The sequence below is a fragment of the Notamacropus eugenii genome, chromosome 2, assembly GCF_028372415.1.
Source record: "Notamacropus eugenii isolate mMacEug1 chromosome 2, mMacEug1.pri_v2, whole genome shotgun sequence".
Lineage (NCBI taxonomy): Eukaryota > Metazoa > Chordata > Mammalia > Diprotodontia > Macropodidae > Notamacropus > Notamacropus eugenii.
Genome location: NC_092873.1, coordinates 36,468,605 through 36,494,153, shown reverse-complemented (window position 1 = coordinate 36,494,153; position 25,549 = coordinate 36,468,605). Strand labels below are relative to the sequence as shown.

Below are 25,549 nucleotides of genomic sequence, written 5' to 3'. Positions count from 1 at the left end.
CCTCCTCAGTAAAATGAAGGGCTCAGGTCAGATGTCCCCTAAGGTCTCTCCCAGTTCTAAACCTACTACCTTGTGATACTAATAACAGTTACGATGCACATGGTACTTTAAGGTTTTCAGTGGAAAATATATATAAATATATGTAAATGTAAAATATATTAAATATTAAGTAAATATTATAAAAATATGAAATAAATATAAAATATAAAAACTTTATATTTATTATCTCATTTGATCAACCACTGTTCCTTGAGCTACTGGTCTGGTAGGGAGAGCCCTGGACTGGGAGTCAGGGCTGTTGGGTCCAGATCCCAGTTCTTTCCGTTACTAATTAGTTGTGTGACCCTGAGCAAATCATGTAACCTCTGTGGGTTTCAATTTCTTCATTTGTAAAATGAAGGGGGTGGACTAGATACCTTTTAGAGTCCCTTCCAACTCTTCATTTGTGATCCTGATTATATGATTCTCTTTCCCCAGTGATTCTCATGACTTCTGTTTTCTCCTCAGCGTATGCTGTCTTCTCTGTCTGGCTTGGACTGGCCCTAACTAGAGAAACTTCTAGTTACTGTTTAGTCATTTTTCAGTTGTCTCTGATTCTTCATGACTCTATTTGGGGTTTTCTTGGCAAAGATCCTAGACTGGTTGGCCATTTCCTTCTCCAGATCATCTGACAGATGAGGAAACTGAGGCAAACAGGGTGAAGTGCCTCGCCCAGGGTCACACAGCTAGTAAGTATCTGAGGCTAGATTTGAACACAGGTCTTCCTGACTGCAAGCCTGGCGTTCTCTTCACTGTACCACCTAGCTGCCCCATGTAGAAACTCCTAGGGGTCCCCATCGGGGTGCATCTAGCTCTGCCTATACCTAACACTCTCCCATTTATAACACCCTTACACACATCCCTCCCACCCTAGCTGGGGTGGATAAGACCTTCCTCCTTTCCAAAGCAATTAGCCCAAGATGCGTCCAGCTCTGAGCTCACGCCAGTTTCACTAAATGGAAACAATTCTAATGACAATAAAATGGCACATTTAACATTCAAACATTGAGCAAGGTTTCTAAGCGAGTGCATCTCTCTCCAGTATCACAGCTCCATCTCCGTAAGCACCTGACAATGCACCTTAACGAGGGAATGGGGAGCCAGGGACCGGATGAGGAAGGAAGGGAGAATACAGAGTGGGGGAAAGGGCAGGGGAAGGGGCAAAATGCCTGGGAAGGATGGGGGGGCATGTGGGGAGTGCTGAGCCCAACAGAAATTAGATCACATGGAGAATAAATCCCCAAACCAGACTTAAATACAGATAAGTTTTTGTCTTGATTTTACAGGTTTTCGTGTATTTCAGAGTTGGGATTCAGAATACCAGGATGATCAAGAGGTCGTAGAGTCTGACTTCATCATCTTGCAAAGAAGGAAACTGAGGTCCAGAAATGGCAAATGACTTGTCCAAGCTAATAAGCGGCAGAGCTCAGACTCAGTCCCATGCCTTGTGGGTTTTCACAAAATGAAGAATCCTAAAGCTTTAGAGATCAGTCAATCAGTCAACAAGCATTTATTATGCTCCTTTTATATGCTGGGCACTGGAAACAGAAAGGCAAAAAGGAACTAGTCCCTGCCCTTGTGGACCTTACATTATAATGAGAAAAACAATGGGACACAAAAAAGGAAATACAAGCTTTGTATCAATCAACCAATAAGCATTTAATATGCTCCTTTTGTGTAAATGCTGGGATTATAAAGACAAGAAGAATACAGTTCACATTCAGAAAGAGTCTTACCTACATTCCCATTCCCTTCTCTAGGAAATCTGCATCAAAGCCAGACCTGCTTTTGGAGGATTTTCCCTGTTTTCAAAGAGCAGCAGAGAAGAAAATTCTCTCCACTTCTATGAGCTTCTGGGCCTGTTCTCCTGCTTTTTAAGAAATTGGTCTTTAAGGTCCCTTCCTCCTAGCTCCAGGATGTCTGAACTACTCGTAAGGCAGAATTAAGAAGTCATTCAGAGAGGATAAATGAGTCTATATCAATCAAGGAGAACAGGAAATGTGGCTGATGTCTCACTATCCCTTAATCTGGGAAGTCTCCCTTTAATCAGATAGTTTTCAGCTAATCAATCAATCTAGAAACGTTTATTAAGTGCCTACTATGTGCCAGGCACTGGAAGCACAGGAAGGAAGATGTTAACCAGGGGTTTACAGAGATGTTTGTCCAGGTGCTAGAAGCGGCTAATTTGGAATGCAGTCAGATCATAGGATAGGGTTGACTCTGTACTTAGCTCATAGAGGACTTTCCCCACCACAGGGGACAGCTTGAAGCCGTGTCCTAGGGAAAGGAGAAAAGAGCGTCAGCTGCTTTCAGAAACACAGGCTCCTTAGGAATGTAGTCTTCTGCCTCCTAGATGAACAACTACCTCCCTCCCCTATAGAGCCAGAGATTTCTGCCCATCACGGTGATTCCCTGCTTCTCGGACACCCCAGAACTCAAGTACAGTTTTTCTACTTTGTTGCGCCCTCAGAATCCAATTTCCCAATTCAATGCCAGGGAGAATGCCACTCCTCTTTACCCTAGTCCAAAAAACAGGCTACGCCTCCATCCTCCCTGAATCACCCCAAACCTTTCCCCAGTCCCCTCCTCCTCCTCTCCATCCTCACCTGAAAATCCAGCCCCAATGATGATGTTGGCATGTTTTGGGTGCCGATCCAAAATGAAATTCTCATCTGGGCTGTTCTGCAAGAATCACATGAAGGATAAATGCTATTGAAGTCATTATAGGGCATAAGGTGGTGGAAGGAAATGCAGTATTTGATTCTGCAGGGAGAGGGGGTGGGCTAGGTTATTTTCTGGAGCAGAAGATTTCAGGGTACCTCGGGCAGTGCAAGACTTCTTATCCCCAGTATCTTCGCTAACTTTGCCAATCTTCCCTGTGTGACCATCTGTCTGTCTTCTAATATAAAGCTCTGTACACAGTAGGTGCACGGTAAATGCTCATCAGCTAGCTAATCAAGATGCTTCAGGCCTCAGCGACAGCTGTCACCTCTCTATGTCCCTAAGACATTCCCGGCTGGGCAGCTTACCAATCAATCCTAGATGGGAGTTTGGGAGAATACTGGAAGTGGCCGTCAGGGCTGGGCCTGGCTTAATCATCCCTGCATGTCTCCGTCCGGTAGAGAAACGGACAGCACCAGAGGGATTAAGTCACTGTCAGATATTAGGGGCGAAACAAGGTCAATGAAGCCCATATCAGGGCTCCAGCCCTTGTCTCTCACCCCTTCTCTTCAGGAGGAAGCCCTGACTCTAGGGGCCCTGATGGGACCCTCACGGACCCCTTACCGTGTACATGCAGCGTTCCATGATGGCAGGCTGAGGCTGCAGGCCAGGGAGGTACTCTCTCACAAAGCTGCAGAGGATCTGGACATCTGTTACTTCTGAAGATGCTGAGGGGCAGTCCCGCTCATCTGGGTCAGCTTTGTTACCATGGTGATAAGCGACCTGGCACCCAATCGGGGCTGGCTTCAGCGAAGAGGTTCCACCTCCCATGCAGACCCCACCCAACTGAAGCTGACCCAACCCAGGCAGGAGAGAAAGGGCTGAATTGTGTACACACACACACACACACACACACACACACACACACACACACACACACACACCCCTGGGCAACATAATGACAACATTGGATAAGTAATGTGGCACAGTGGGACCTGGCACCCAAGGACCTGGGTTCTAATCCTGACTGGTATTTACTAGTTATGTGACACGGGGCAAATTATTTCATTTCTCTCTGATCTTGGTAAAATGAAGGACATCAAAGAATGTTTAAAGTTGGAAGGGACCTTAGAGGTTTAATAATTCAGAGCTGGGAAGCATCTTCAGATCATCTGGCCTTGCCCCCTCATTTTACAATCAAAGAGATTTGTCTCAGATCATAGAGGGAGTAAGGGGCAATGTTAGGATTTGAACCCAGGTTCCCAGCCCTCTAGAACTGAGATTCTTTCCACTACATCAAAGAGTTAAATAAGGCCCCTTTTAGTTCTAAATTCTATGGCACTGGGATATGTGTGGAGTTGTGGATAGGACATTGGAAAACCTGAGTTCAAATCCCATTTCAGAAATTTACTACTTGTGTGACCTTGGGCAAATCAACTGACTACTCTGTGCCTTACTTTCCTCCTCTCTCAAATGAATGTAGTTTTGATGGCTTTTGAGGTCCCTTCCAGCTGTAAAACTATGATTCTATTTTATAGGATAGGACATGATATGATTCATACATAGGCATGATATGGTATGAGTCCAGAGACTTATAAGTCCTTCTCATTGCTGCCAGAGGGAAATATCCAGATGCCTATCCTTATGGTGACCCTGTGTTTGGAGCCATGCCCAGTCCTTCCAGTTTCTTGGGGAAAATGTCCTGGTTACAGAGTCCCAGGAGAGGCAGGCATTTCTTCTGTGCCACTGCTCATGGGTGTAGGAATAGGGATAACATAGAAAAGGAAAGTATTGAATGAAGTGGCCTCAGTCCTCCTAGAATGGCAGAATCATCCTACTCTGCCTTCCTACTCACCTTCATCATCCCTGGATACTCTCCAGCAGGCAGCCCATAGATGTGATGCGGAGCCAGGTCTGAGAATGACCCATAAAAGCATGGAAAGTTCTCTCCAAAGCTGCCAGGGACCTTCTCTTTCCAATAACATACATTGACCCGCAGGGTCTAGGATAGAGGTGGGGAAGGGAGAGATGGTAGAGAAAGGGCACAAACCTGAAGCAGCTGCCTCCAGAGAGAACCTGGAAAGCATGAGGAAGGGTGGCAAGTCTCTTGCGGACAGAGTCTGACTTTTGTGCTCTAAACTAATATACCTTGGTTTGCATAAATAGTAGGAAATGCTTATAGAATTGAAATGAATTACATACTTAGGTCCTTCCTTGATCTCACTAGTATCCCACTGGTGTAAATAGAAAACTTCCCTTTTCCTGGGCAATTCTTGTTTCTCTCTTCCCCCTGAAATCTTTTACAACAAATCAGCTCAACCACAGGTGGTTTCTTCTTTCTCTATCAAAATGCACTGACCATCGCCCATGCCTAAAACACTCTCCCTCCTCACCTCCTCCTCTCAGAATCCCTGGTTCCCTTCAAAAACCAGCTGAAGCACATCCTTCTAAATCAGGGTTCTCAATTTTGTGTCCTGAACCCCTTGGGCAGACAGTCTGGTGAAGCCTATGGACCTCTTCGCACAATTATATTTTTAAGTGAATAAAATAAAGTAAAATTACAAAAGAAATTAATTCTATTGAAAGTTATCAGTAAAAAAAACAACAAATTCATAGATCCCAAGTTAAGAACATATGTTAAACAAAGTCTAATTTTTTGAGCTCCCCAGTTGCTGGTACCCTCTCTCCCAACATGCCTTTGCAAATACAGTTATCCCTTCCACACAGCAACTTTCCCCATTTCAATATATCACGTATCAGGCTAAGAAATTAAAAACTGGGGGGGAGTTTTGCAGGAGCCACAGATGATGCACAAAGGCCAGCAAATGACACAGAAAAGATTTAGAAACTCAGAAATGCATAAAAATGTATAGTATTGTATAATATCAACATATTCTATCTTTTAATACCATAAATATGCACAATTTCTTTTTTAAAGTTAAAATATGACCAAATACTTAACCCAAATTTTACAATAAGGTACTGTAAACATCTCATAAAACAAAGAGAAAAAAATTCAGACTTCTCTAGTGAAAAATTTTAAGTGGATTTTCCAGCTCATAGGAGCCCTGCAACCTTAACCCCCACAATATGAAAACTGTAGTCTGTCTGTGCTTGTATATGCGTGCATTGCATACTTTGCTCCATGAAGGCAGGGACTGTTTGTGCATTTTCTTTGGATCTCTAGCAATTATTCTTGCAGGGCTTAGCATGGAGCAAGTGCTTGATAAATACTTGTGTACTGACAGATTGATGCCCAAGAGTCTTTCAGTCCTGGGGCCATTTCTCCCACCTCCCACCTCCTCTCCCCTCCCCACCCAGACTATGTCATATTGGGTTGGCCCATTTACCTGCAGAGGCAGTTGTATTCCCAGGGGGAGGAGAAGCTGGTTAGTCCAAGGACCTGCAGTAATTACCAGGCTCTTGGCTTGATAGGTCCTGGTGGTGGTTGTCACGGTAACTGGGTACCCGGGTTTTATCTCTGCTACTTTTTCCCCATCATGGATCACGCCTCCTAGCTGTCTGATTAAATCCTAAAAAGGGGAGAAAAGGGAGAGGCAGGGAGAGAGAAAAAAATGATAGATTGAGAGCCTAGAAGGGTCCATAGAAAGACCTCGTTTGGTAGTCTGATGGAGCCTATGATCCCCTTCTGACAATAATGTTTTTAAATGTATAAAATAGAATACACAGGATTACAAAGGAAATTGATTCTACTGAAATATATATGCATTTCAATATATATATACATATATATATATAAAATGAAACCAAGTTCCAAGACCCCAGATCTTGATCTCCATTTAATGATTTGCGCAGCCTCATAGATTGAAAATGGTGGGTATAGAATTAGAACCCTAGTCATCTGACTCCAAATACAGTGGTCTTGCTAGTACAACATCTCACCCCAATAGATAGGCCAGGTGATGTAAGGGACAGTCCTATGCTGGACAGGAAAGAGGGCTCGAAATCACAAATCCCTCCACCGTGTTCACTGATTGACACAATGCTATGTCATTGATCATGAAAGGGATGTCCCTTGCATCATCCAGTCACCTCAGTCCCACATTCTCAGGAAAATTGCTTGGTAACAGTAGTATGACCCAGTGGGAGCTGTTTGGGAGCCAATACCTATTCCATCACCTTCTCCCCTAGAATTCTGGGTCTAACAAGGTATTTATTCTCCCCGGCCCCCCAACCCTCCTTCCACTCTCTCTGCCACCCTGATCTTGTAAGATATCACCTGCAGGGCTTTCAGTGCCTTGTCAGCATACAGGACACCCCCAGATAGCTCCCAGATTCCCACTTGATCTGGGGGTAACCGAAAATTTGAAAAACATGTCTTCAACTCTTTCGAGTCCAAATACTTGTACTCCACACTGTGCTTAGACAAGGCTTCTTGAACAGCACAAAACTCTGCGTTTTCCTTCCTTCCCAACACCAGGAATCCTGTCTGCCTGTGGAGAGAAAGACAGTTGGACAAGGGTAGGGTCCAAGGATCCTAAAGCTAGAGGGGGAAGGGAGATCCAGAGGACATGGAGTACAGCCCTTTCATTTTCTAAAGGAGGACAGCGACTTCCCCAGGGTCACATAGAACCAGAATTTGATCTGAGGTTCTTGGAATCCAAATTCAATGTTCTTTCCACTTACTGCTCTGAGAAATGAACCCATTACCCTCCCAGCTAGTGCAATCCATCCTGTTACAGGCCATCATATTCCTTATCCTTTCTTTTCTTCACTTTTATCTTCTTGCCCCCCCCCCATCAACTTACCCTTTTTTTCTACCACTCCCCTCTTTCTGTCTGTGTCTCGGCAACTCTGTCTCTTTCTGTCTCCTTCTGTCTTCTCTGTGTGTCTTTCTCTGTCTCTGTCTGCCTGTCTCTGTCTCTGTCTCTCTCTCCATCTCTTTCCCCCTCTGGGTCCCATTATGTCTCCTTGTCTACACATCCTTCTTTTCATTGCTCATTAGTCTCATCTCTTGTCGCTTCTCTGTGTGTCTGGGAGGCATTGTCCATAATAGAAAGGGTACAGGGAATGGCCTAAGTGTCAGGAGAACTAGGCTCTCTGACAGTTACTTATTGTCTGACCTTGCTATTTTCCCTCTCTGAGCCTCAGTTTCCTATTCTGTAAAACGAGGGGGTCAGACCTAAAGCTCTTTCAGATCCGCTCCAGGCTCTGACAATCCACAGCTCAGAATTTCTATTATCATTTCTCCCTGCATCTTTCTGCTTCCTCGGCTTGCTAGCTCTCCCTTCTCAGTCTGTCAGACTCTCTCTCTGACAGTTTCCCTCTCTCTCCAACACTGTCTCTTGCTTCCTTTTGTATTTTGTTGTAAGAGTGGTGGGGGAAGGAGCTGGATTGTAGCGGGTTAGGAGGAGCAAGGGGAAACGGCACTGAGGGGAAGGGGATCGTCCCCACCCACCCCTCAGTCCCGGCAGCCTTGGTGACCACTGTCAGTTTGGCACATCCACCAGGTACAGAGCACAAAGCTGGTAATAGCCTGTAATGGAGTCTCATGGATATTACATGCTTCCAAATCCCACATTATCTGGTCAGGGGGATTAAAGGGAAGATGGGGAAGGGCAGGGAAGGGGGAGGGACACAGCAGGGACCCTGGGGCTGGTGTCATACACAGAGCTTCGCAGTGTACCCAATTCATTTGCCATGGCCCCCGCCTCCCTGGCATTCACCACTGACAGGAGGGAGACAGAAAGCTTTTCTGTGTACCTTCAAAGCTCATTGGTTCAAGGATTAGCAGAGCAGCTGGAATGAAGAAAGAAATGAGTTCTTCCTATGTGGGACCTCCAAGGTGAAATGCTTCCTTCAAGTCGGTCCTCACCAAGAAAGTGCCCCTGGTCACCTTGGGCATCTTGGACAAATTGCTTAACTCTCTGGGTCTCCGTTTTCTCATCAGTAAAATGAGGACTTCAAATAGGTGACCTAGGATTATGCAATCTTGTGTTTAGAGCTGGAAGCAACCTCAGAGAAAATCTACAACCACCACTCATTTTACAGAGGAGGAAATGGAGGCCCAGAGAGGTCACATAGGATCTAGAGCTTTCAGGACTGTGAGGGAATTGGATGAAGTGAACTTTGAACCTTTTCGGTTCTAAGTCTATGATGCCAGCCAGCAAAGGCAACTAGGAAGATATTTCTACCCCTCTCTGGCTTCCGTCTTCTCCTCATGTGCTTTGGAGATCCTTAAGGATCCCTGTGTCTGACCTGAATCCTTCACTCTGTAGTGTCAGTATACAAAACCTTTGGTTCCTAGTTCAGATTGAGAATAGAGGGCTTGAGAAGGTGACCCATGCCTCATGTGGGCTCTTGACAAGGGTTATGATGGGTATAATTATAGGATTAGAATAAGGAGGGACCTTAGAGGTCATCTAGTCACTCCCCTCACTCACAGCTAAGGAAACTGAGTCCTGGAGAGGGGGAGTGACTTGCTTATAATCACACAAGTATGAAGTAGTCACACTGAGCCATGAAGCCAGGTTTTAAAGGATTTTTAAAATATACCTATACATACACACACGCACACACATGCACACACACACATATATATTCTCACCCAGCGTCTCTGACTCCAAAGTCAGTGCTCCTTCTACTAAGCTAGGCTGTTCTCAACAATAGCCCAAATCAGTATAGCAACTTTAGAGTTTGCTTTTGTCTATACATTATAGATATAGATACACATTTGATATAGATATTTGCTTCTGTCTATTATCTTGTATACAGTATAGATATGCACATATATTATATAGATACATACCTATTTGCTTCTATACATTGTCTATACATTATAGATATAGATAGATATACATATTTCATACAGATATACACCTATTTGCTTCTATACATTATAGATATATACATATTTGATACATATGTGTGTGTATATATACATATATAATACCTATTTGCTACTGTCTCATTAGTGATTCACAATACGACACAGCTGCCTCCTAACGTGACAACCCTGTAGGGCAAGTGCTTCTAACCTCCTCATTTTTGCAGATGAGCCATCTGAGGCTCAGAGAAATCAAATGACTTGCCCAGAGTCACTCAACTAACAGGTATCTGAATCGTCACTTGAACTGAAGTCTTTCTGGGTTCTGTAGGACAGAACAGAAGCTCGTGAAAGCAGAGATGGCTTCATTTTTGTCTTTGTATGCCCAGCACGGTGCTCCACATGTGGCAGGTGATTAATAAATAGTCATTGATTGATTGATTGCTACCCAACACCGGGTCTAAACCTTTATCCACTCTGTCACACTCTCTTGAATCAGAAGTAGGAACTCACCACAAAACAGTGGGAAAGTATAGAACTATGAAGTGCCCAGTGTTGTTCTAGTTCCCAAATTAGATGAAAAGGTAGAGAAAATCATATGCTCTCCCCCCCACTCCATGGTGCAGCCGTCGCAATGATTTGTAATCATTCCTCTCCAGTTCTCTGCCCCCGTGGCATTTACTCCTTATCCCAGCTATTGATCTAACAGTGGGAAATTTTCCATCTGAATTGGCGAGGCCTGCCGTTCCTCCATTCTGGAGCTGCTTTTGGGAAATTCTCATTTTTCGTAGATCACGGCTGAGCTATTTGGCCTGGGGGAAACGGTGCACGGCTGGAGAAGACAGCTTGGATTGGAGAGAGATTTTTTTTGACCATTACAAGCAAATCGGAAATGAATGTAAAACACTGCCTGGAAATGCAAAGACTTGTCATTGTGGGAGATAGGTGAGAGACTCTGGTGGGAAATATCTAAAAAAACTGGAATCCAGTCAGTCAAGACAGGGATGGGAGAAGGACCAGCTTCCCCCCATGTCTACCCACTCCACTATGAAGATAGATGATTTTCAGAGACAGATTGAAAATCATTTAAGTGCTGATTTTTTTAATGGCCCTTCCTAGAACCGAATAAACAGACTGCCCATTCCACATTAATTTCTTGTCCCCACACTTCCTGGGACTCCTTGTCCACTCAGCTCTCAGTTACTGAGTTTTGGATGAGTGGGAGGGAAGGGACCTTAGGCAGCTGGGTCAGGGGCCATTGTGGGTGATAAGGGACTGACCAGCTAAAGTTATGGAGAGGAAAGTCCCAGTAGTGTTTAAGTATTGCGCTTCATTATCTAGTCAAAGTGATTTTCATCCTGTCACTGATACATGAAATTCCACATCCTGCCACATGCCATTGTTTAGTCTGTCCCCCATGCCAGGAACACCCTCCCTCCTTACCTCTGACTCTTAGAATCCCTAGTTTCTTTTCTCAACTTAAAAACTACCTCCTACATTAGGCCTCTATTTACCCCACACACACACTGCTCATGACTCCCCTGAAATAACCTTGTATTTGCTTTGAAAATACTTATGTGTGTTGGGCAGCTAGATAGTACAGTGGATAGCATGCCAGCCCTGCCATCAGGAGACCTCAGTTCAAATTCATCCTCAGACACTTAGGAAGTGTCATTTATTTAACTTTGTTTGCCGTAGTTCTTCATCTGTAAAATGAGCTGGAGAAGGACATGGCAAACCACATCTTTGCCAAGAAAACCCCAGATGGGTTTTCAGACACAACAGAACAACCACAAAAATGAGTGACTGGTTTTGGTGACTTCTAAACTTTCTTCCAACTCTAAAATCTAGCCCCTATGTTCATCACACATATATGATAAATGTTGTTAGTTAATAGATGTCAGGACTTCAGAGAGTAAAGAGGAAGGCCATCCCTGATTCCCCCAGCCCCCATTTCTCCTCACTGAGGCATAAACCATTCTCTTTTCCTACACCCCTGTGACCGGATCATAGAATGTCAGAATGGCAAGTGACCTTCAAGATTTTAACTGCTTCGATTTTCCAGAAGAGAGAGCTGCCCTTAGAAAGGAAGTACTTTGTCCAAGATCACATGAGAAATAAAGAGCAGTACTTGCGCTTGAACCTGGGTCCTCTGGCAACACATGGCATTACTTCAACCCCATGCCTCTCCCCACCCCCGCCGCCATTTATTTTGCTAACACCTTTGTCACCAGGTAGGGTCAAGAACCAGGGACTTTCACCATTTGCTGGGGAGCAGGAAATAGTAGAAGGGAAGCAGGGAAAAGCAGAGAGATGGACTGGTTCAGATTTCCTCCCAGGTCTCTCATGCTAGAATCCTGAACAATTTTCGTGGGGCTCTTTGGGTCCTGGGCAACAATCCCCCTCAAACCTGTGGTGGATAGGGAGCAGAACACTTTTTATTTGACAGGGAGTTGACACAACACAAATCCATGCAATTTGACCTGCCTGGGAATGTCCTCCTCGGAGTTCCCTTGGCTACTCATTCCCTGGCCTCAGGCTACCCTCAAATTCCTCTATGGCAGGTCTACTCCTGCCTCCTTGCATCCTAGTTCCGGGTTCAGTCTGTACACCTCTAGTTGGTTGAAATGCGTAAAAGTGAGGGTGAGGGACAGAGCGAGATCTTGGTGTCACCTCTTAGTGCTTTCCCTCTGATAATCATTTCTTATTTATCCTCTCTATGGCTTCATTTGTACATCTTGGTTTACATTGTTGGATTGTAAGCTCCTTGGGGGCAGGGTCCGTCTTTTGCCTCTTTTTGTACCACCCATGCTTAGCACAATGCCTGGCACATAGTAGTGGTTAGTAAAAGTTTACGGATTGATCATTGATTATTGACAGGACTCTGGAAGGGAGTGGGACTCCAGCCTCCGCTGTCCTCAGCTTCTGGAGAGACTCCTGTTCCCTCTGTTTCCTCTCCAACTCGGTGGGATGAGGTGGCATTGCTTAACAAAGACTGCTCAGGGCTAGGGACTCAGCTGACAAGGCAGACACTTGTGTAGACAGAAGAAGCCGCAGCTGCTGCCATGAAGCTACCGGCTTCTGCCTGGAGCTGTACTGCCTCCGGCTGTGATCTTGTCTGATATCTCAGCTAAGCAGGGCCAGCCCGGGTCAGGAGCAGAATGGTGGGCCTCAAAGGGAGAAGGCGGGGTGACCGACAAGAACCGGGCCTCTTCTCTCTGTCTCTGCTGCCTGGGGACACGTCACAGAGCCTAGGTCTGCATTGATGATATCTGTGTTCCCATTGGTGGGCTGAAGGAGTCTAAGCAGCATTAAGGAGGGCGGGTCTCTGGTCCCTCCTACCCAGATCTGGAATGGAGCTAGTCGGGGCAGAGAGAGAGGAGCTGCCCCTGCTGAGCCTTCTTAGTGGGGTTTATTATGACAGAGCATTCATTCATTGTCTCCTTCAATGAAAGAAAGCCTGGTGTAAAAGAGAAAAGTCAGGAACACCTGGGCTCCCCCTACGACACACACTATGTGACCCCAGAAGAGTCCCCTCAACCTGTCAATGCTCAGGAACCAGACATCACCATGAAGGTGCTGACCTGAATTAGAAGAGGGAATTTCCTCACCAGAGAGTTCTCCATACTAAGGAAATCACAGACCCAGGCCTTCATTCAAGAAGTCTTTATATTAAGAGTCTCTCTCTCTCCATGCTAGCCTTAAAAAGCAACAGTAACTGTCTCCCAAAGGTTGGTCAATAAATAAGCCTTTATTAAGGGCTTCCTATGTCCCAGACACCGTGTGGAACCCTTTGCAAGTATTTGAACCTTACAACTCTGGGAGGTAGGTGCAGTTATCATCCCCATACAGATGAAGGAACTGAGGCAAGCAAAGGTTAAGTAATTTGCCAGGCACTATGTTTAGTGATATAGTAATAAATAATAATAGCTAACATTTATACAGCGCTTACTATGTCCTGCCAGGTACCGAGCTCAACACTTCACAAATATGTGATCCTCACAACAACATTGGGAGATTAGGGGACACTGTTTCCTTTTACAGTTAAAGAAACTGAGGCAGACAGATGATAGATGACTTGCCCAGGGTCACACAACTAGCAAGTATCTGAGGTTAGGTTTGAACCCAGGTCTTCCTGACTCTAGGCCCATTGCACAACTATTTTTACTAAATATGAATTAAACTTATTTAGAGAAATAATAGGATTTATCAACCAATCAACAATCAAGTGTCTACTCTGTGCCAGACCAGACTGGAGATACAAAGACAAAAGAAATAGACCACCCCCCCTCAAGCCACCTGCATTCTATGAAGGAAGGAGAGAGGGGAGAAAATATGGATGCAGGATTATAAATTTAGCTCCAACCTGTCCCAAAACACTTACTAGCTCTGTGACCTTGGGTAAGTCGCTGAACCCTGTTTGCCTCAGTTTCCTCAGCTGTAAAATGACCCAGAGAAGGAAATTACAAACCACTATAATACCCTCATCTAAAGAAAACCCCAGATGGAGCCACAAAGAGTCAGACACAACTAAACAACAACCCACGCCCTCTGACGCTGAGCAGTTCATTCCAGGCTCTCCCATTTCAGAGGACCTGGGGAGGATTGGAGAGGAAGCCAGAGAAAAGGCACAAAGATTTGGAAATGAAAGGCTTAGAAAATATGACGTATGAGAAAAAGGCAAAGAGATCTGGAATGACTTTTAGCCTGAAAAGAATACTAGAAGGTATTCAAGGACTGTACAATGTACAGGGGAAAAGGCATTTATAGAAGGCAGGAAACCTGTTTTTCAAAGTTGCCTGAGCTCCTGCTCAATCTCCTGAAGCTACAGTATGAGGGATTTAAACTAGCTATAAAGTAGAACTTCCTCATACTAGAAATAATTCTAGCCATCTTTTCAACAGTGTTGTAGGAGGGTTCATTTGGACTTTAGGCCCCCGAGGCAGATAGGTTGTACGATGGGCCTGGATTCAGAAAGACCAGAAAGAAATGGGGTCCATAATAATCATAGCTCATATTTAAATAAGACTTTAAGGTTTACAAAACACCATCTCCCACGGTTGTTGTGAGGATAAACTCATCAAAACGAGATGATTTTGTAAAGTGCTTTGCAAATTCCAAAGCATCATGTAAATGCTAGCTATTATTTTCATTACTAGCTATTATTAGTGTATTCTATTTTGGAGATACTGGGAATCTTGTAGACATCATAGATTTAGTGCCCGGAAGGGTTATCAGAGGCCATCTGATCCAAGCTCCATCATTTTATAAAAAACAAAATGAGACCCAAATGAGGAATATGGTCATACGAGCGGTGAGTAGCACCTGTCTGCTTTGTCATTTTCTCAGTCTCTAGAAGAGGAAAATAAGAGAGGGATTATGTAGGAAGGTGGGCCACCCTCAAACAAGGAGGCTTTCTGGTTGGCTGAAAGTGAGGCTGAGGTCATTACATGGACTAGACAGTCCAGGTAGGTAAATCATTTGGGGGTTGGGTGGGTGTTCCAGGGTCAGAAAACATCAGTCTCTTCAGGGAGCTCAGGACCAAGAAGGAGCTGGTTTTGGTGATGTAAAACATCTCCTAGCCTAGAAAAGGCAGTGAGTGGGCCAAGCCAAGTCTGGGGAAATTTAGCTAAAAAACTGCTTACAAAGTTCAGACTTTCCTTTTATGCATATCTCTGATTACCTTACTGTGTGATGTTATTTCTTAATTTGTATATTCATTTTCCCTTAGTAAATAAACCCTAGAAAGCCCACTCTTGAGATGTGGAATATTTAGCAGCAGCAATAAGGAGGAAAAAGTAAATCAGCTACTAACGACAGGTAAGGGACATGGAATCAAAGACTTAGAGGTTAAAGGTATAGTCTGACCCCCTTATTTTACAAACAAGGAAACTGAGACTCTGAGAAGTGAAGCCAAAGTCACACAGATTGTGAAAGACAGAGTTTGGGTCATAAGATCTTAAGTCTAGAGTTGGAAGGGCCCCTAGAGTCCACCTTGTCCACCTCCTTATTTTACAGATCACGAAACTGAGCCTCAATGAGGCTGTGCTTTACCCAAGGTCATATGGGTAGTAAATATAAGAGATCTGACTCCAGAGACAAGCTTTGTTTCCCCATACTGTAATGCCTCTCATCTCTGAGCCTGGAGACCTTGATCCAGTTCAGTGGTCCAGAAGGTCAGGAGACAATGTACCCAAAGTTGGGGTTCAAGGATAGAAAAGATTCAGACAGAGCCTGAAACAGTCTCCTTGAATCCATTCTAAGAAGGAGCTGATGCTCTGGGAAATGAATCCAGGGAATTTCAAGGCCTCTAGCTAGTGCTTTTAAATTTTTGTTAAGCATTTTCACATAAATCATCCCATTTTTGATGCTGAGCATTGCGAGACATTGGACTGAATTATCCAAGGTAGTTGTGAAATTGCCTGTCTGACTGTCTTTTTTAAAAGCATGTTAATGTCTCATTGGCTCGGGTTGGTCTAGGTAGGATCCTATCCAGACACAAGGGAATAGAACCGTTTATCTATCCATTTCGGAATGAGATTTGTTCTAATTCTGTGATCTTCTAGATAAAAACTCTCAGGTTAATTTGGGTCATTGGTGGAAATCTCCTGACTGATTCAAACACCCAAGGAGAGCCTCATCTACTTCCTCTCCCCTCTCTTTCCTTCTTCCTTCCAGACCCTTTCCCCTTCATGACCTGAGACTCTGGCTTCAGGTGCCTCCTCATTCCCTCTTTCTTCCATCTCCCTGGGCCCAGCACTGTCAGAGATGGCTCAAAAGCCACAGAAGGTGACAGACAGGTCCAGCAGACTCAGCTGTATCCAGACCACACCTGGAGCTCATTTCTAGGAGCCCACAAGGAAGGATACTGACATGCCAGATTACAGTCAGGGGATGACCACCAAGTGGATGATGGGACTTCAGACCATGCCTGAGGAGGATTGGCTAGCTGACTGAAAGAGCCAGAGATGCTCAACCTAGAGATTTTGCAGGCTAGATAGCTAGCTTCCAGGCTGTGAAGGACAGTTGTGTAAAAGAGAGATTAAGCCTGTTCTGCAAGTCATCCCCAGAGCAAGGTAAGGGACATAGAATCAAGGACTTAGAGGTTAAAGCCATCTAGTTCCCAAGGAGCAAGGGGTGGGGATGGCCAAGAAGCTGATTTAGGTTCAATTCAAGGAAAAACTTCCTGATGGGGCTATCCAAAAGTGAGAGTGGCTGCCTCCAAGGGAGGCCTTTAAGCAGTGGTTAATAACAATCAAAACTGACATGAATGGGGCACATCACATACAGTACAGTACTATGGAAAGAACACTTGGGTTCAAATTTTTACTCTATCACTAACAATCTGTGTGACCTTAAGCAAGTCACAGAACCCCTCTGGGTCTCAATTTCCTCATCTGTAAAACTAGAGGCCCCTGAGGTCCCTTGCAACTCTAAATCTGTAAGGCTATTATTACTACTACTGCTATCAAGAGCTAACATTAGTATAAGGCTTACCATGCGCCTGGTCTGTGCTAAGCACTTGACAATCATTATCTCATTTGCTCCTTACAATGACCCTGGGGTGCTATTATTATCCCCATTTTATAGATGGGGAAACAGAGGCAGAGATGTTAAGGGACTTGCCTGGGGTCACACTGCTGGTAAGCATCAGAGACAGAATTCAATGATTCCAAGCCCAGAATTCTATATACCCTCAGTATCTCTGAGATTCCCTCCCCCAATTTTGGAGCTAGGTTTTTCAGATCCCATGCATTTCTGAGAGTCTCTGATTCGGTGAAAGGACACAGGGGACGTTCATTCCCCACCTGATTCCTCATTTTCTCTCCAGAAGAAGTTTACCCTCTGAGGTCTAGGACAGGTCCGCTATCTTCAAGACAGATGAACAGAGAGAGGAGGAAGGGAGCTGTCCTTCAGTCAATGCTTCTGCCACCGGAAGAATGGACAGACTAGCCCTTTTATTTAGTGTTGGGCACATTAGCCGCTTTTGGTGGGAATGGATCTGTAATTAGCTGCCCTGGCTGTATTTGCATAATGGCTTTTGCTTTGTTCTTAAGTTAATGGTGTTTTTGCAATAGCGTGGTAACCTCTTGCTTCCCAGTCATTAGAAAACCCGACACCCTGTCGGGGGGGATCAGCGGCAATTTGTGGGGAGTTCACAGAGGAGGAAGAAGGGGTGATTACAGTTCAGGCTGGAAAATGGGCTCAGCCTCTCTCTTCCAGATTGAGAGCTCATTGGTGGAGGGGGAGCAGCAGAGAGTTAGAGGAACCCAACCCCCTCTAGTCAAAGTGGTCTGATAGCTATGAATTGTCTCACTCAAAGGATTTAGAATATAAATGTACATATGTAGGTGTATGTATATGTGTGTATATATATACATATATATATACACACACATATATAAAGAAATAAGGTATATATATTTGTGTGTGTGTGTGTGTGTGTGTGTGTGTGTATTTGTAGCAGCTATATGGCTTAGTGGATAGAGTGCTAGGCCAGGAGTCAGAAAGACTTAAATTCAAATCCAGCCTCAGACACTTACTAGTGGTATAACCCTGGGCAAGTCATTTAACCTCTGTTTGCCTGAATCCATTGGAGAAGGAAATGGCAAACCACCTAGTGTCTTTGCCAAGAAAATCTCATGACAATATTGTCATGTTATGATCCGAGGGATGACAGAGTCAGATACAACTGAATGAACAGCGGCGTGTCCATGTGAGGAGATATGGGTGTGAGTGTGAGTGCCCAGAGTTAACCTAGAGACTCTGTGTTTAAATCTGACTTGACCCTTGGGTAGGAGTACAACCAGTCTGCAGGAAATGGTGACATGAAAATTCCCTTGCACAGGTATGCTTAGACATGGTACAAAGTTGAGGCGGCATAAAACCCATTTCCTCATAACGGGTACTAATCAACATTTTTTTTGCCCTTATATGGAAGTCATTCACTACTGTCTATAAAAGCCGTGTGGGTTTATGATGAACATCATTTGCCTTATAGACCAGGCTAAGGCTGAACCAAGATTCCCCTTGATATGTATTTACATCTTATCTTCTTCACTAGAATACAAACCCCTTAGAGTCTCTGTAGAATATAAGAGCAGGAAATATTCTTTGTCTACACGCTCAGTGCCTGGCACATAGAGAAGAAACTACTAGTCCAGAGTTCACCCAAGTGGTAGAGTGAGAGGTTTGGATGCAGCCTTACAGAGTCCAAATTCCATGCTTTTTCCATTGCTCACAGCCTTGAGGAGGCCAGCGATTTAGGAGTTTGACCCTTAGTTATCTTTAAGGCTCAGGTCAAAGGACCTCCTCCTTCAAACCTTTGCCCTAAGGGCCCCTCTCCTGATTAGTGAGTCTCTGGCCCAAGCCAGTGTGCCATAAGGAGCCAGGCCAGGCTCACTGGTCTCCTAGCATTTGCCATCTTCTCTGATCTCCACCTCCTCATCATCAACCTTGTCTCCAAATTCTCCCCGCTCCTTTCCATCTCCCTTTGGCATACTGTCTTCCCCCATTAGACGAAACTCCTTAAGTCCAGTAACTATTTTGTTTGCTTGGATTTGTATCCCTAGTGCTCCAAAAGGTGTCAGGCACAGAGTAAGCCCTCCAAAAATGCTTTATCTCCTTACAAGAGACCTCTCTTGCTTTCCCTTTTTTCTTCCTGCCCCTCCTGAAATTATTTTGTGTATATACATATATATGTAAGTGTGTGTGTGTGTATGTATATATGTGCATGTGTGTATATAGGTATATATACATACATATACCTATACACACATAGAAAAAGAGACATACACACATGCACAGGGTGTTCCAAAACTCTCAGTACAGTTTTAAGGTACACACACACACACACACACACACACACACACACATGCACACATATGCACAGATAATAGAAGAAACTATGTTACTTATATATATATATATATAGTTACTTTAAATAACATATCTACATCTTTCTATAGGGGAAGAAATGTATATAGATGAGTAAAACTCTCACAAAGTTACTTATCTGTATACATGTTTTTCCAACTATATATGTATATATTATATAGTTATACATAACATATTATATAGTTATATGTAGCATATTATATAGACATTATATAGATACCTACCTATATGTATGTGTGTATTGTGTGTATGTGTGTGGGTGTGTGGGTGTGTGGGTGTGTATATATACACACACACACACACACATACACACACATACTTATATATATATATCCATATATGGAAGGGGCAGGTAGGTGGTACATTGGATAGAGTACCAGGCCTGGAGTCATGAAGACCCGAGATCAAATCTGGTCTCAGACACTTACTAACCATGTGACCCTAGGCAAGTCACTTAACCTTGTTTGCCTCAGTTTCCTCATCTGTCAAATGAGCTAGAGAAGAAAATGTCAAACTACTTCAGTATATTTGCCAAGAAAACCCCAAATGGGGTCATAAAGAGTCAGACATGACTGAAACGACCAATATTTATAGGGAAATGCACACACACACACACACACACACACACACACACATGTACACACACAGAAAATGTGTGTGCTTCTCTATATGTATGTTTTCTCTTAGTAAAATCTAAGCTTCTTGAGGGCAAGGACAGTTTTGTTTTTCTCTTTATATCCAGATGCCTAGCACAGTGTGAGACATTTAGCAAGTACTTAAGCCTAGTGAAATCAGGGTGAATTGATCTTATGTGATTTTCTCCATGCAGTAGATAGCATTAACTGTGTAGGTTGGGAGTGTGGTTGAGGGTGATGAGGGCATGCACCTGAAAGCAAAAGCTAAAATGAAATCAGAATCATCCATCTTGAAACCTGGCTTAAGAAATTGGCATCCTATTGCAAGGTGTTGGTGATAATAATGGACATCTTTGTCTGCCTGTTTGTTCGTGGACCAGACCTGGAGCTCCCATGAGGAGCTTTCTCCACCAGTGTGTCCAGACACTTGCTCAGTCTTAGGGAGCTTCCTGGAGCAGTGAGAGATGAAGTCCCGGTTCAACCCCACAGCCAGTACCTGTTGGAGGCATGGTTTGCATTCAAGGCTCCCTGACTCTGAGGCTAACTCCCTATTCACTACATCAGCCCTACCTCTTAGTGAGAACTCTACAGACATCATTTAAGCCTCATAGCAACCCTATGAAGCAGGCACTGTAGTTACTATTGTCCCTATTTTACAGAAGAGAAACTCAGAGGCTCAGAGACTTTTCCAAGACAGGATTCAAACTCAGTTCCAACACTGTTCCACATCACCTCTCAACAAAGATGGAACAGGCTTCCCTGTTTCCTTCAGTCTCTCCTCAGAATGAGTAGGTACTGGCAGATGCCAGGCAGTCTTGCCCAACTCTAGATATCTACCAAGAGCCTCAGCTTCTCCCCCAACTTCCTCAAATCTACTCTGCCAGCCTGGGGGATCAAGTCTAAGCATAATATTGGGACTGTTACACTGCTAGATTTGGAGTCAGAGTCCCTGGGTTTAAATTTGGACTCTGACACTTTCTACCTTATAAACTCTGCACTTCCCTTAAGTTTTCTCATCTGTAAAAGGGGAGGGGTTTGTAATAAATGGCCACTGGAGTCCCTTCCAGCCCTTCCAGCCCTAAATCTCCTATGTGTGATCCTGAGTGAATCCTTCACCTCTTTGGGTCTCAGTTTCCTCATCTGTAAAAGGAAAGGCATTGGATTGGATGGCCTATGGAGTCTGTTCTAGCTCTATCTAGTATCCCAACACCACTATTAGTCCACACACATGCTAAAAAATCCCTCCTGGTCAAAAGATCCTCATGTTAAGGAGACCCTGCCACCCCCCAAAGCCGGTGAACCTGTATAACTTTGTCCCAGATTCCTTCTCCACCTGGGCCCATATTTGGTAACACTCTTCCATCATCTTGATGTAGAAGTCTTCAGGGTAGGCCCTGCGGATGATCCGACTCTGCCCATGGGAGCTTCCCCGGGAATGAGGGAGAAAAAACTGGGAATCAGTGGAAAGAGACAAAAAGAAAAAAGCAATTGTTACCCATCAGCTGCTCTTTTCCCTAGAGAGTACATTCCCCCACCCCTAGGCTTCTAAGAAGGACTATCCCACTCAAATGAGAATCCCTCTCCCATTCTTCAAATTCTTTCCCCTCTCTCTGGGTGGCCCATTACTATATTTAATTACATTTACTCTGAGGATAGAAGTTTCTCATTTGTTCTACTCTAGGCTCTAGTCTGTTATAGTTTGCCCTTTTCCTTCCTGATAACACTTTCACTGTGTCATCTAACCTTCATTTTTTCCTGCTGCCTATTTTGCTCCCTCCCCCCACCCCATCTCTTTGTCTCATCCTCTTTGGGTTCACACATGAGCTTCATTTAAAGTCTTGGCAAAGGATGAGGGAAATTCTTTGAAGATTAGAGGCACATGGAAGTCTGGACCAAGGACAAGGAACAGTGGAATGGGGATGGGGTTTGCTCCAGATCAGCAAACTCCATACTGTCTTGTCTCCTTGCTGTCCAGTTCCAGTGTTAATGTGAAGTGTTCAAGTCCCACCATCCACAATCCAGAATTCCCTCTTGCAAGGGTTAATCAATCAATAAACTCTTATTAATCACCTACTATGGGCCAATCATTATGTTAATGCTGGGAATATAAAAATAAAATCAAAATAATGCCTGCCCCCCAAGGAGCTCACATTCTTAACATACACAAATATATATGTGTAAACATGTATATGAAAGACATATAAAACAGACACAAAGTAACTTTGAATGGGAAAGTACTAACAGCTGGAGATCTCATGGAAGGTTGAGTCTTAGAAAATCTCCAAAAATCATTTCAGATCAAGTCAAAACGTCTTGAGTTCAACATAGATGGTGTGAATATGGATTTGAAGTCGGAAAGATCTGGGTTCGGATCCCACTTTACTAGCGGTGTGAAGTTGATAAATCATTTCACTTCTACCTAATCAGGGATCTCTAAGATCCCTTTGAGCTCATAGGCTATGAGCATGTATGTTTCGTAAACACTTGTGTATGAATACATTGTTTTCCTTGATAGAGTATAAACTTCTTGAGGGTGGGAATTTTTTTTTTCTCTTTGTAACCCCAGCATGTAGCACAGTGCCTGGCATATAGTAGGTGCTTAATAAAAGTCTGTGCATCAGTTGAGTGATATCAGTATTTATTAATTTGATGGGGCTACAGAAGTCACAGGAAAATGAGTACCTCTTTCCCCTTTTCCTTTACCTCTTTTCTCAGAAAAACAAAAACCCTCAGGCTTTGAGAAGACTGAGAGGAGTAATGAAAAAACAGTTTCCAATCACTAGAGCTCATTATGAAAATAAGTAAATCTCCAATGAGCCCTTAATGATGACAAGAGAATAAGAGAAAGCATGCTAAGAAGCCAAGGAGTTACTAGAGGTGGTAGGTCCTAGAATGGACAGGTAGGCTACAGATAGGGTCTTCCCAGAACACTAAGGCATATCCACTGTGCTCACCATACAGACTCTTTTCTCCTACCCTTTAAGGACAAGAACCCAGAGAGTTTTTTTTTATTTGGGGTTGTCAACAAAGAGATTAGAATTTCCCATCAAAAGCTGGCATGGACACAAGCGACTTTGCCAGCCTACAATTGGTAGGGAGTGCCAAGGCACCTCCCCAATAGTGTGCAAAGTGTCCTTGAGAAAACCCTCCATCTCTAGAAAAGGAGTGTCCTAAGTCAAAGTTGGTCCACATCAAACTTAGCTAAACTCTCTAATAAAGATCAGTCCAATTTGACACAAGAATGGATGGGTTGAGAAAAAATAGCTGGTGTGAAGATGGCAAAGGGCAGGGCTTAAAGTCAAGAATTAGGGGATGATACTAGAGGTACAGATAAGCAAGGACCTGGCATACACTCACGGGATTGTAGGATTTAGAGCTGGAAGGGAAGGGAGCTCAGAGATCACTAGTCCCATCACATTCTACCATTTAACAAAAGAGGTTATAAAATAGACACTGGCCAGGCACATGAGCTATAGACCACCATGACTTATCATAGTTCACGTGTTTCAAGTACTACAGTCCTACTTTGCTGACTTGTTACCCCTGTCATCTATATGGCAGAAAGAACTGTAGAGTGGAACAAATGCTAGATCTGGAAACTCACCTGCATCTTGGTTCCATCTCCTAATACTTTCCTTCTCTGGGCTTCAATTTCTTTGTCTTTAAAACCCAAAACTTTCACAAAAGCATAGATTTAGAACTGAAACATATTTTTACATTCATCTAATCTTCCTCATTTTACAGAGGAGGAAACTGAGGCCCAGACACGGGAAACAACTTGCCCAAAGTCACAGAGGTAAGAAGTAGTAGTCAGAATTTGAACCCAGGACCTCTGGCTCTAAAGCCAACCACTCTTTCATATCTAGATGCCCTTTAAGATCCCTTCCAGTGCTGACCTTCTAAACCTGGTCCCCTGGTTTCCCCCCAGGAAGGGAAAATTGCTTAGGCTTAGGCTTGGTGCCCAGGTAATGGTTAGTGCAGCTAGATGCAGGGGATAGAGCACCCGACCTGGAGTCAGGAAGATCCAAGTTCAAATAAGGGTCTCAGATACATTCTATCTGTGTGACCCTAGGCAAGTCACTTAACTACTATTTGTCTCAGTTCTTTCTCATCTGTAAAACAAGAACATGCTGGAGAAGGAAATGGCAAACTTCTCCAGTATCTTTTCAAAGACAACTTTGGTCATGGACAAAGTTCATGGAGTCACATAGAGTCACACAACTGAACAACAAATGCTTAATAACCAGTTCTGGGGTGGGGTGGAAGGATCTGTAGACATACTTTTAAGTTTAATCTGCAATAGGAACATTATTTCTACTACTTTCTAAAGTCAAGACAATAAAAAAGCAATAAACCAATCCCAAACTTCTGACATTTGCTGATTCCTGAGGTATAAACTGGCATACTGAAAATGAAACCCTCAACTCTGCTGAGGCTACACGAGGGAGCTCTAGCACATCCCTGAGCAAAGGGGGCAGACATTACCTGCTCCAGAAGAAGGACTTTTCTCTTATTTTTGGCAAAGTGATAGCTAGTGAAGCAGCCTTGAATGCCAGCCCCGATCACAATGGCATCATACAGCTCCGAGTGGGTAGTAGCCATTCTGCCTTTCCTGTCAGTTCCAAAGCAAAGGAGAGGAGAGCTAGGAAAACTGGAAAAACAAGTACGAATTCCACTTCTCGGGGGAGGAGAGAGGGGGAAGGAGAGAGGAGGGGAGGCCAAAGTCTGTCTTGGCCAGTTCAGGTGCCACAGCTAGCACGTGTTTACACGCTCCCTAGACTTCAGCCTGCCCTAACCCAAAGGAGGTCGTGCACTGCATTTCTCCATGACTCCTCCCTCTCCTGTCTCCTTTTGTACAGACCTGGAGGTCTACTGAGAGAGAAACCAGCCCAGCTGCCAACCTCACCCTTGCATCCCTCCAGCTTTCTATTCTGGGCTCTGCTCATTGTCATGCAAATGGACTCCTTCCTATGCCACCTTCCTGTCTCATTATGATCTTTGTCTCAGGACTTCGGCCTCTGAATTTCAATGCCTCCCAGATTCAAGCTGGGCACCAGCAAAGCTGCCTCCCTCTTCTGCTTTACCCCTTTCCAATCGGACTTCTTCAGGAAATGCCACACAGATTAGAGTCAGGCTTTGCCTGCCATCCATCTCCCAGTCTCACCTGGGTTCCTTCATCCTCAGGCCAAATCAGTAAACATTCTAGCCCTGAGCCTCAGCATCGAGAACCATGGCTGGAGGGGCTTGGAGTTACAAGTCAAACTGGGGCTGGAGGGACCTCTTCTTTGAGGCATAGATTATGCTAGAAAACAAGAGAGGGAGACTCAGAGGAGGAGGGAGCACTGGGACTCCCAACCTGCTTCCTCCATGGTAGCACCGGCCAAAGTTTCTCTCCTATAATGAGCAGAGGTAAAGGGGGCCTTTAGAGCAAGAGGGCTGGCTCTGACCTCCATATTTTGTTGACTCCCACTTGGATAGCTCCAGCTCATTCTGTTCCCACAAGCCTTCCCCCAGCTGCCCCTACCATATT

General features: G+C 44.2%; 1 protein-coding gene across 1 annotated transcript; it reads right to left on the bottom strand.

The window, feature by feature from the left end:
• Positions 1-1,673: 1,673 nt before the first annotated feature.
• On the bottom strand, positions 1,674-24,697 carry PIPOX (pipecolic acid and sarcosine oxidase). Its single transcript, XM_072639819.1, has 8 exons — positions 24,505-24,697; positions 21,321-21,469; positions 6,941-7,154; positions 6,051-6,233; positions 4,556-4,702; positions 3,325-3,483; positions 2,646-2,721; positions 1,674-2,316 (listed from the first exon to the last, which is right to left on the bottom strand). Exons 1-8 carry the CDS (start codon positions 24,619-24,621, stop codon positions 2,210-2,212), a joined length of 1,152 nt encoding a protein of 383 aa, XP_072495920.1. The 5' UTR covers positions 24,622-24,697; the 3' UTR covers positions 1,674-2,209.
• Between the last annotated feature and the right edge of the window lie 852 nt (positions 24,698-25,549).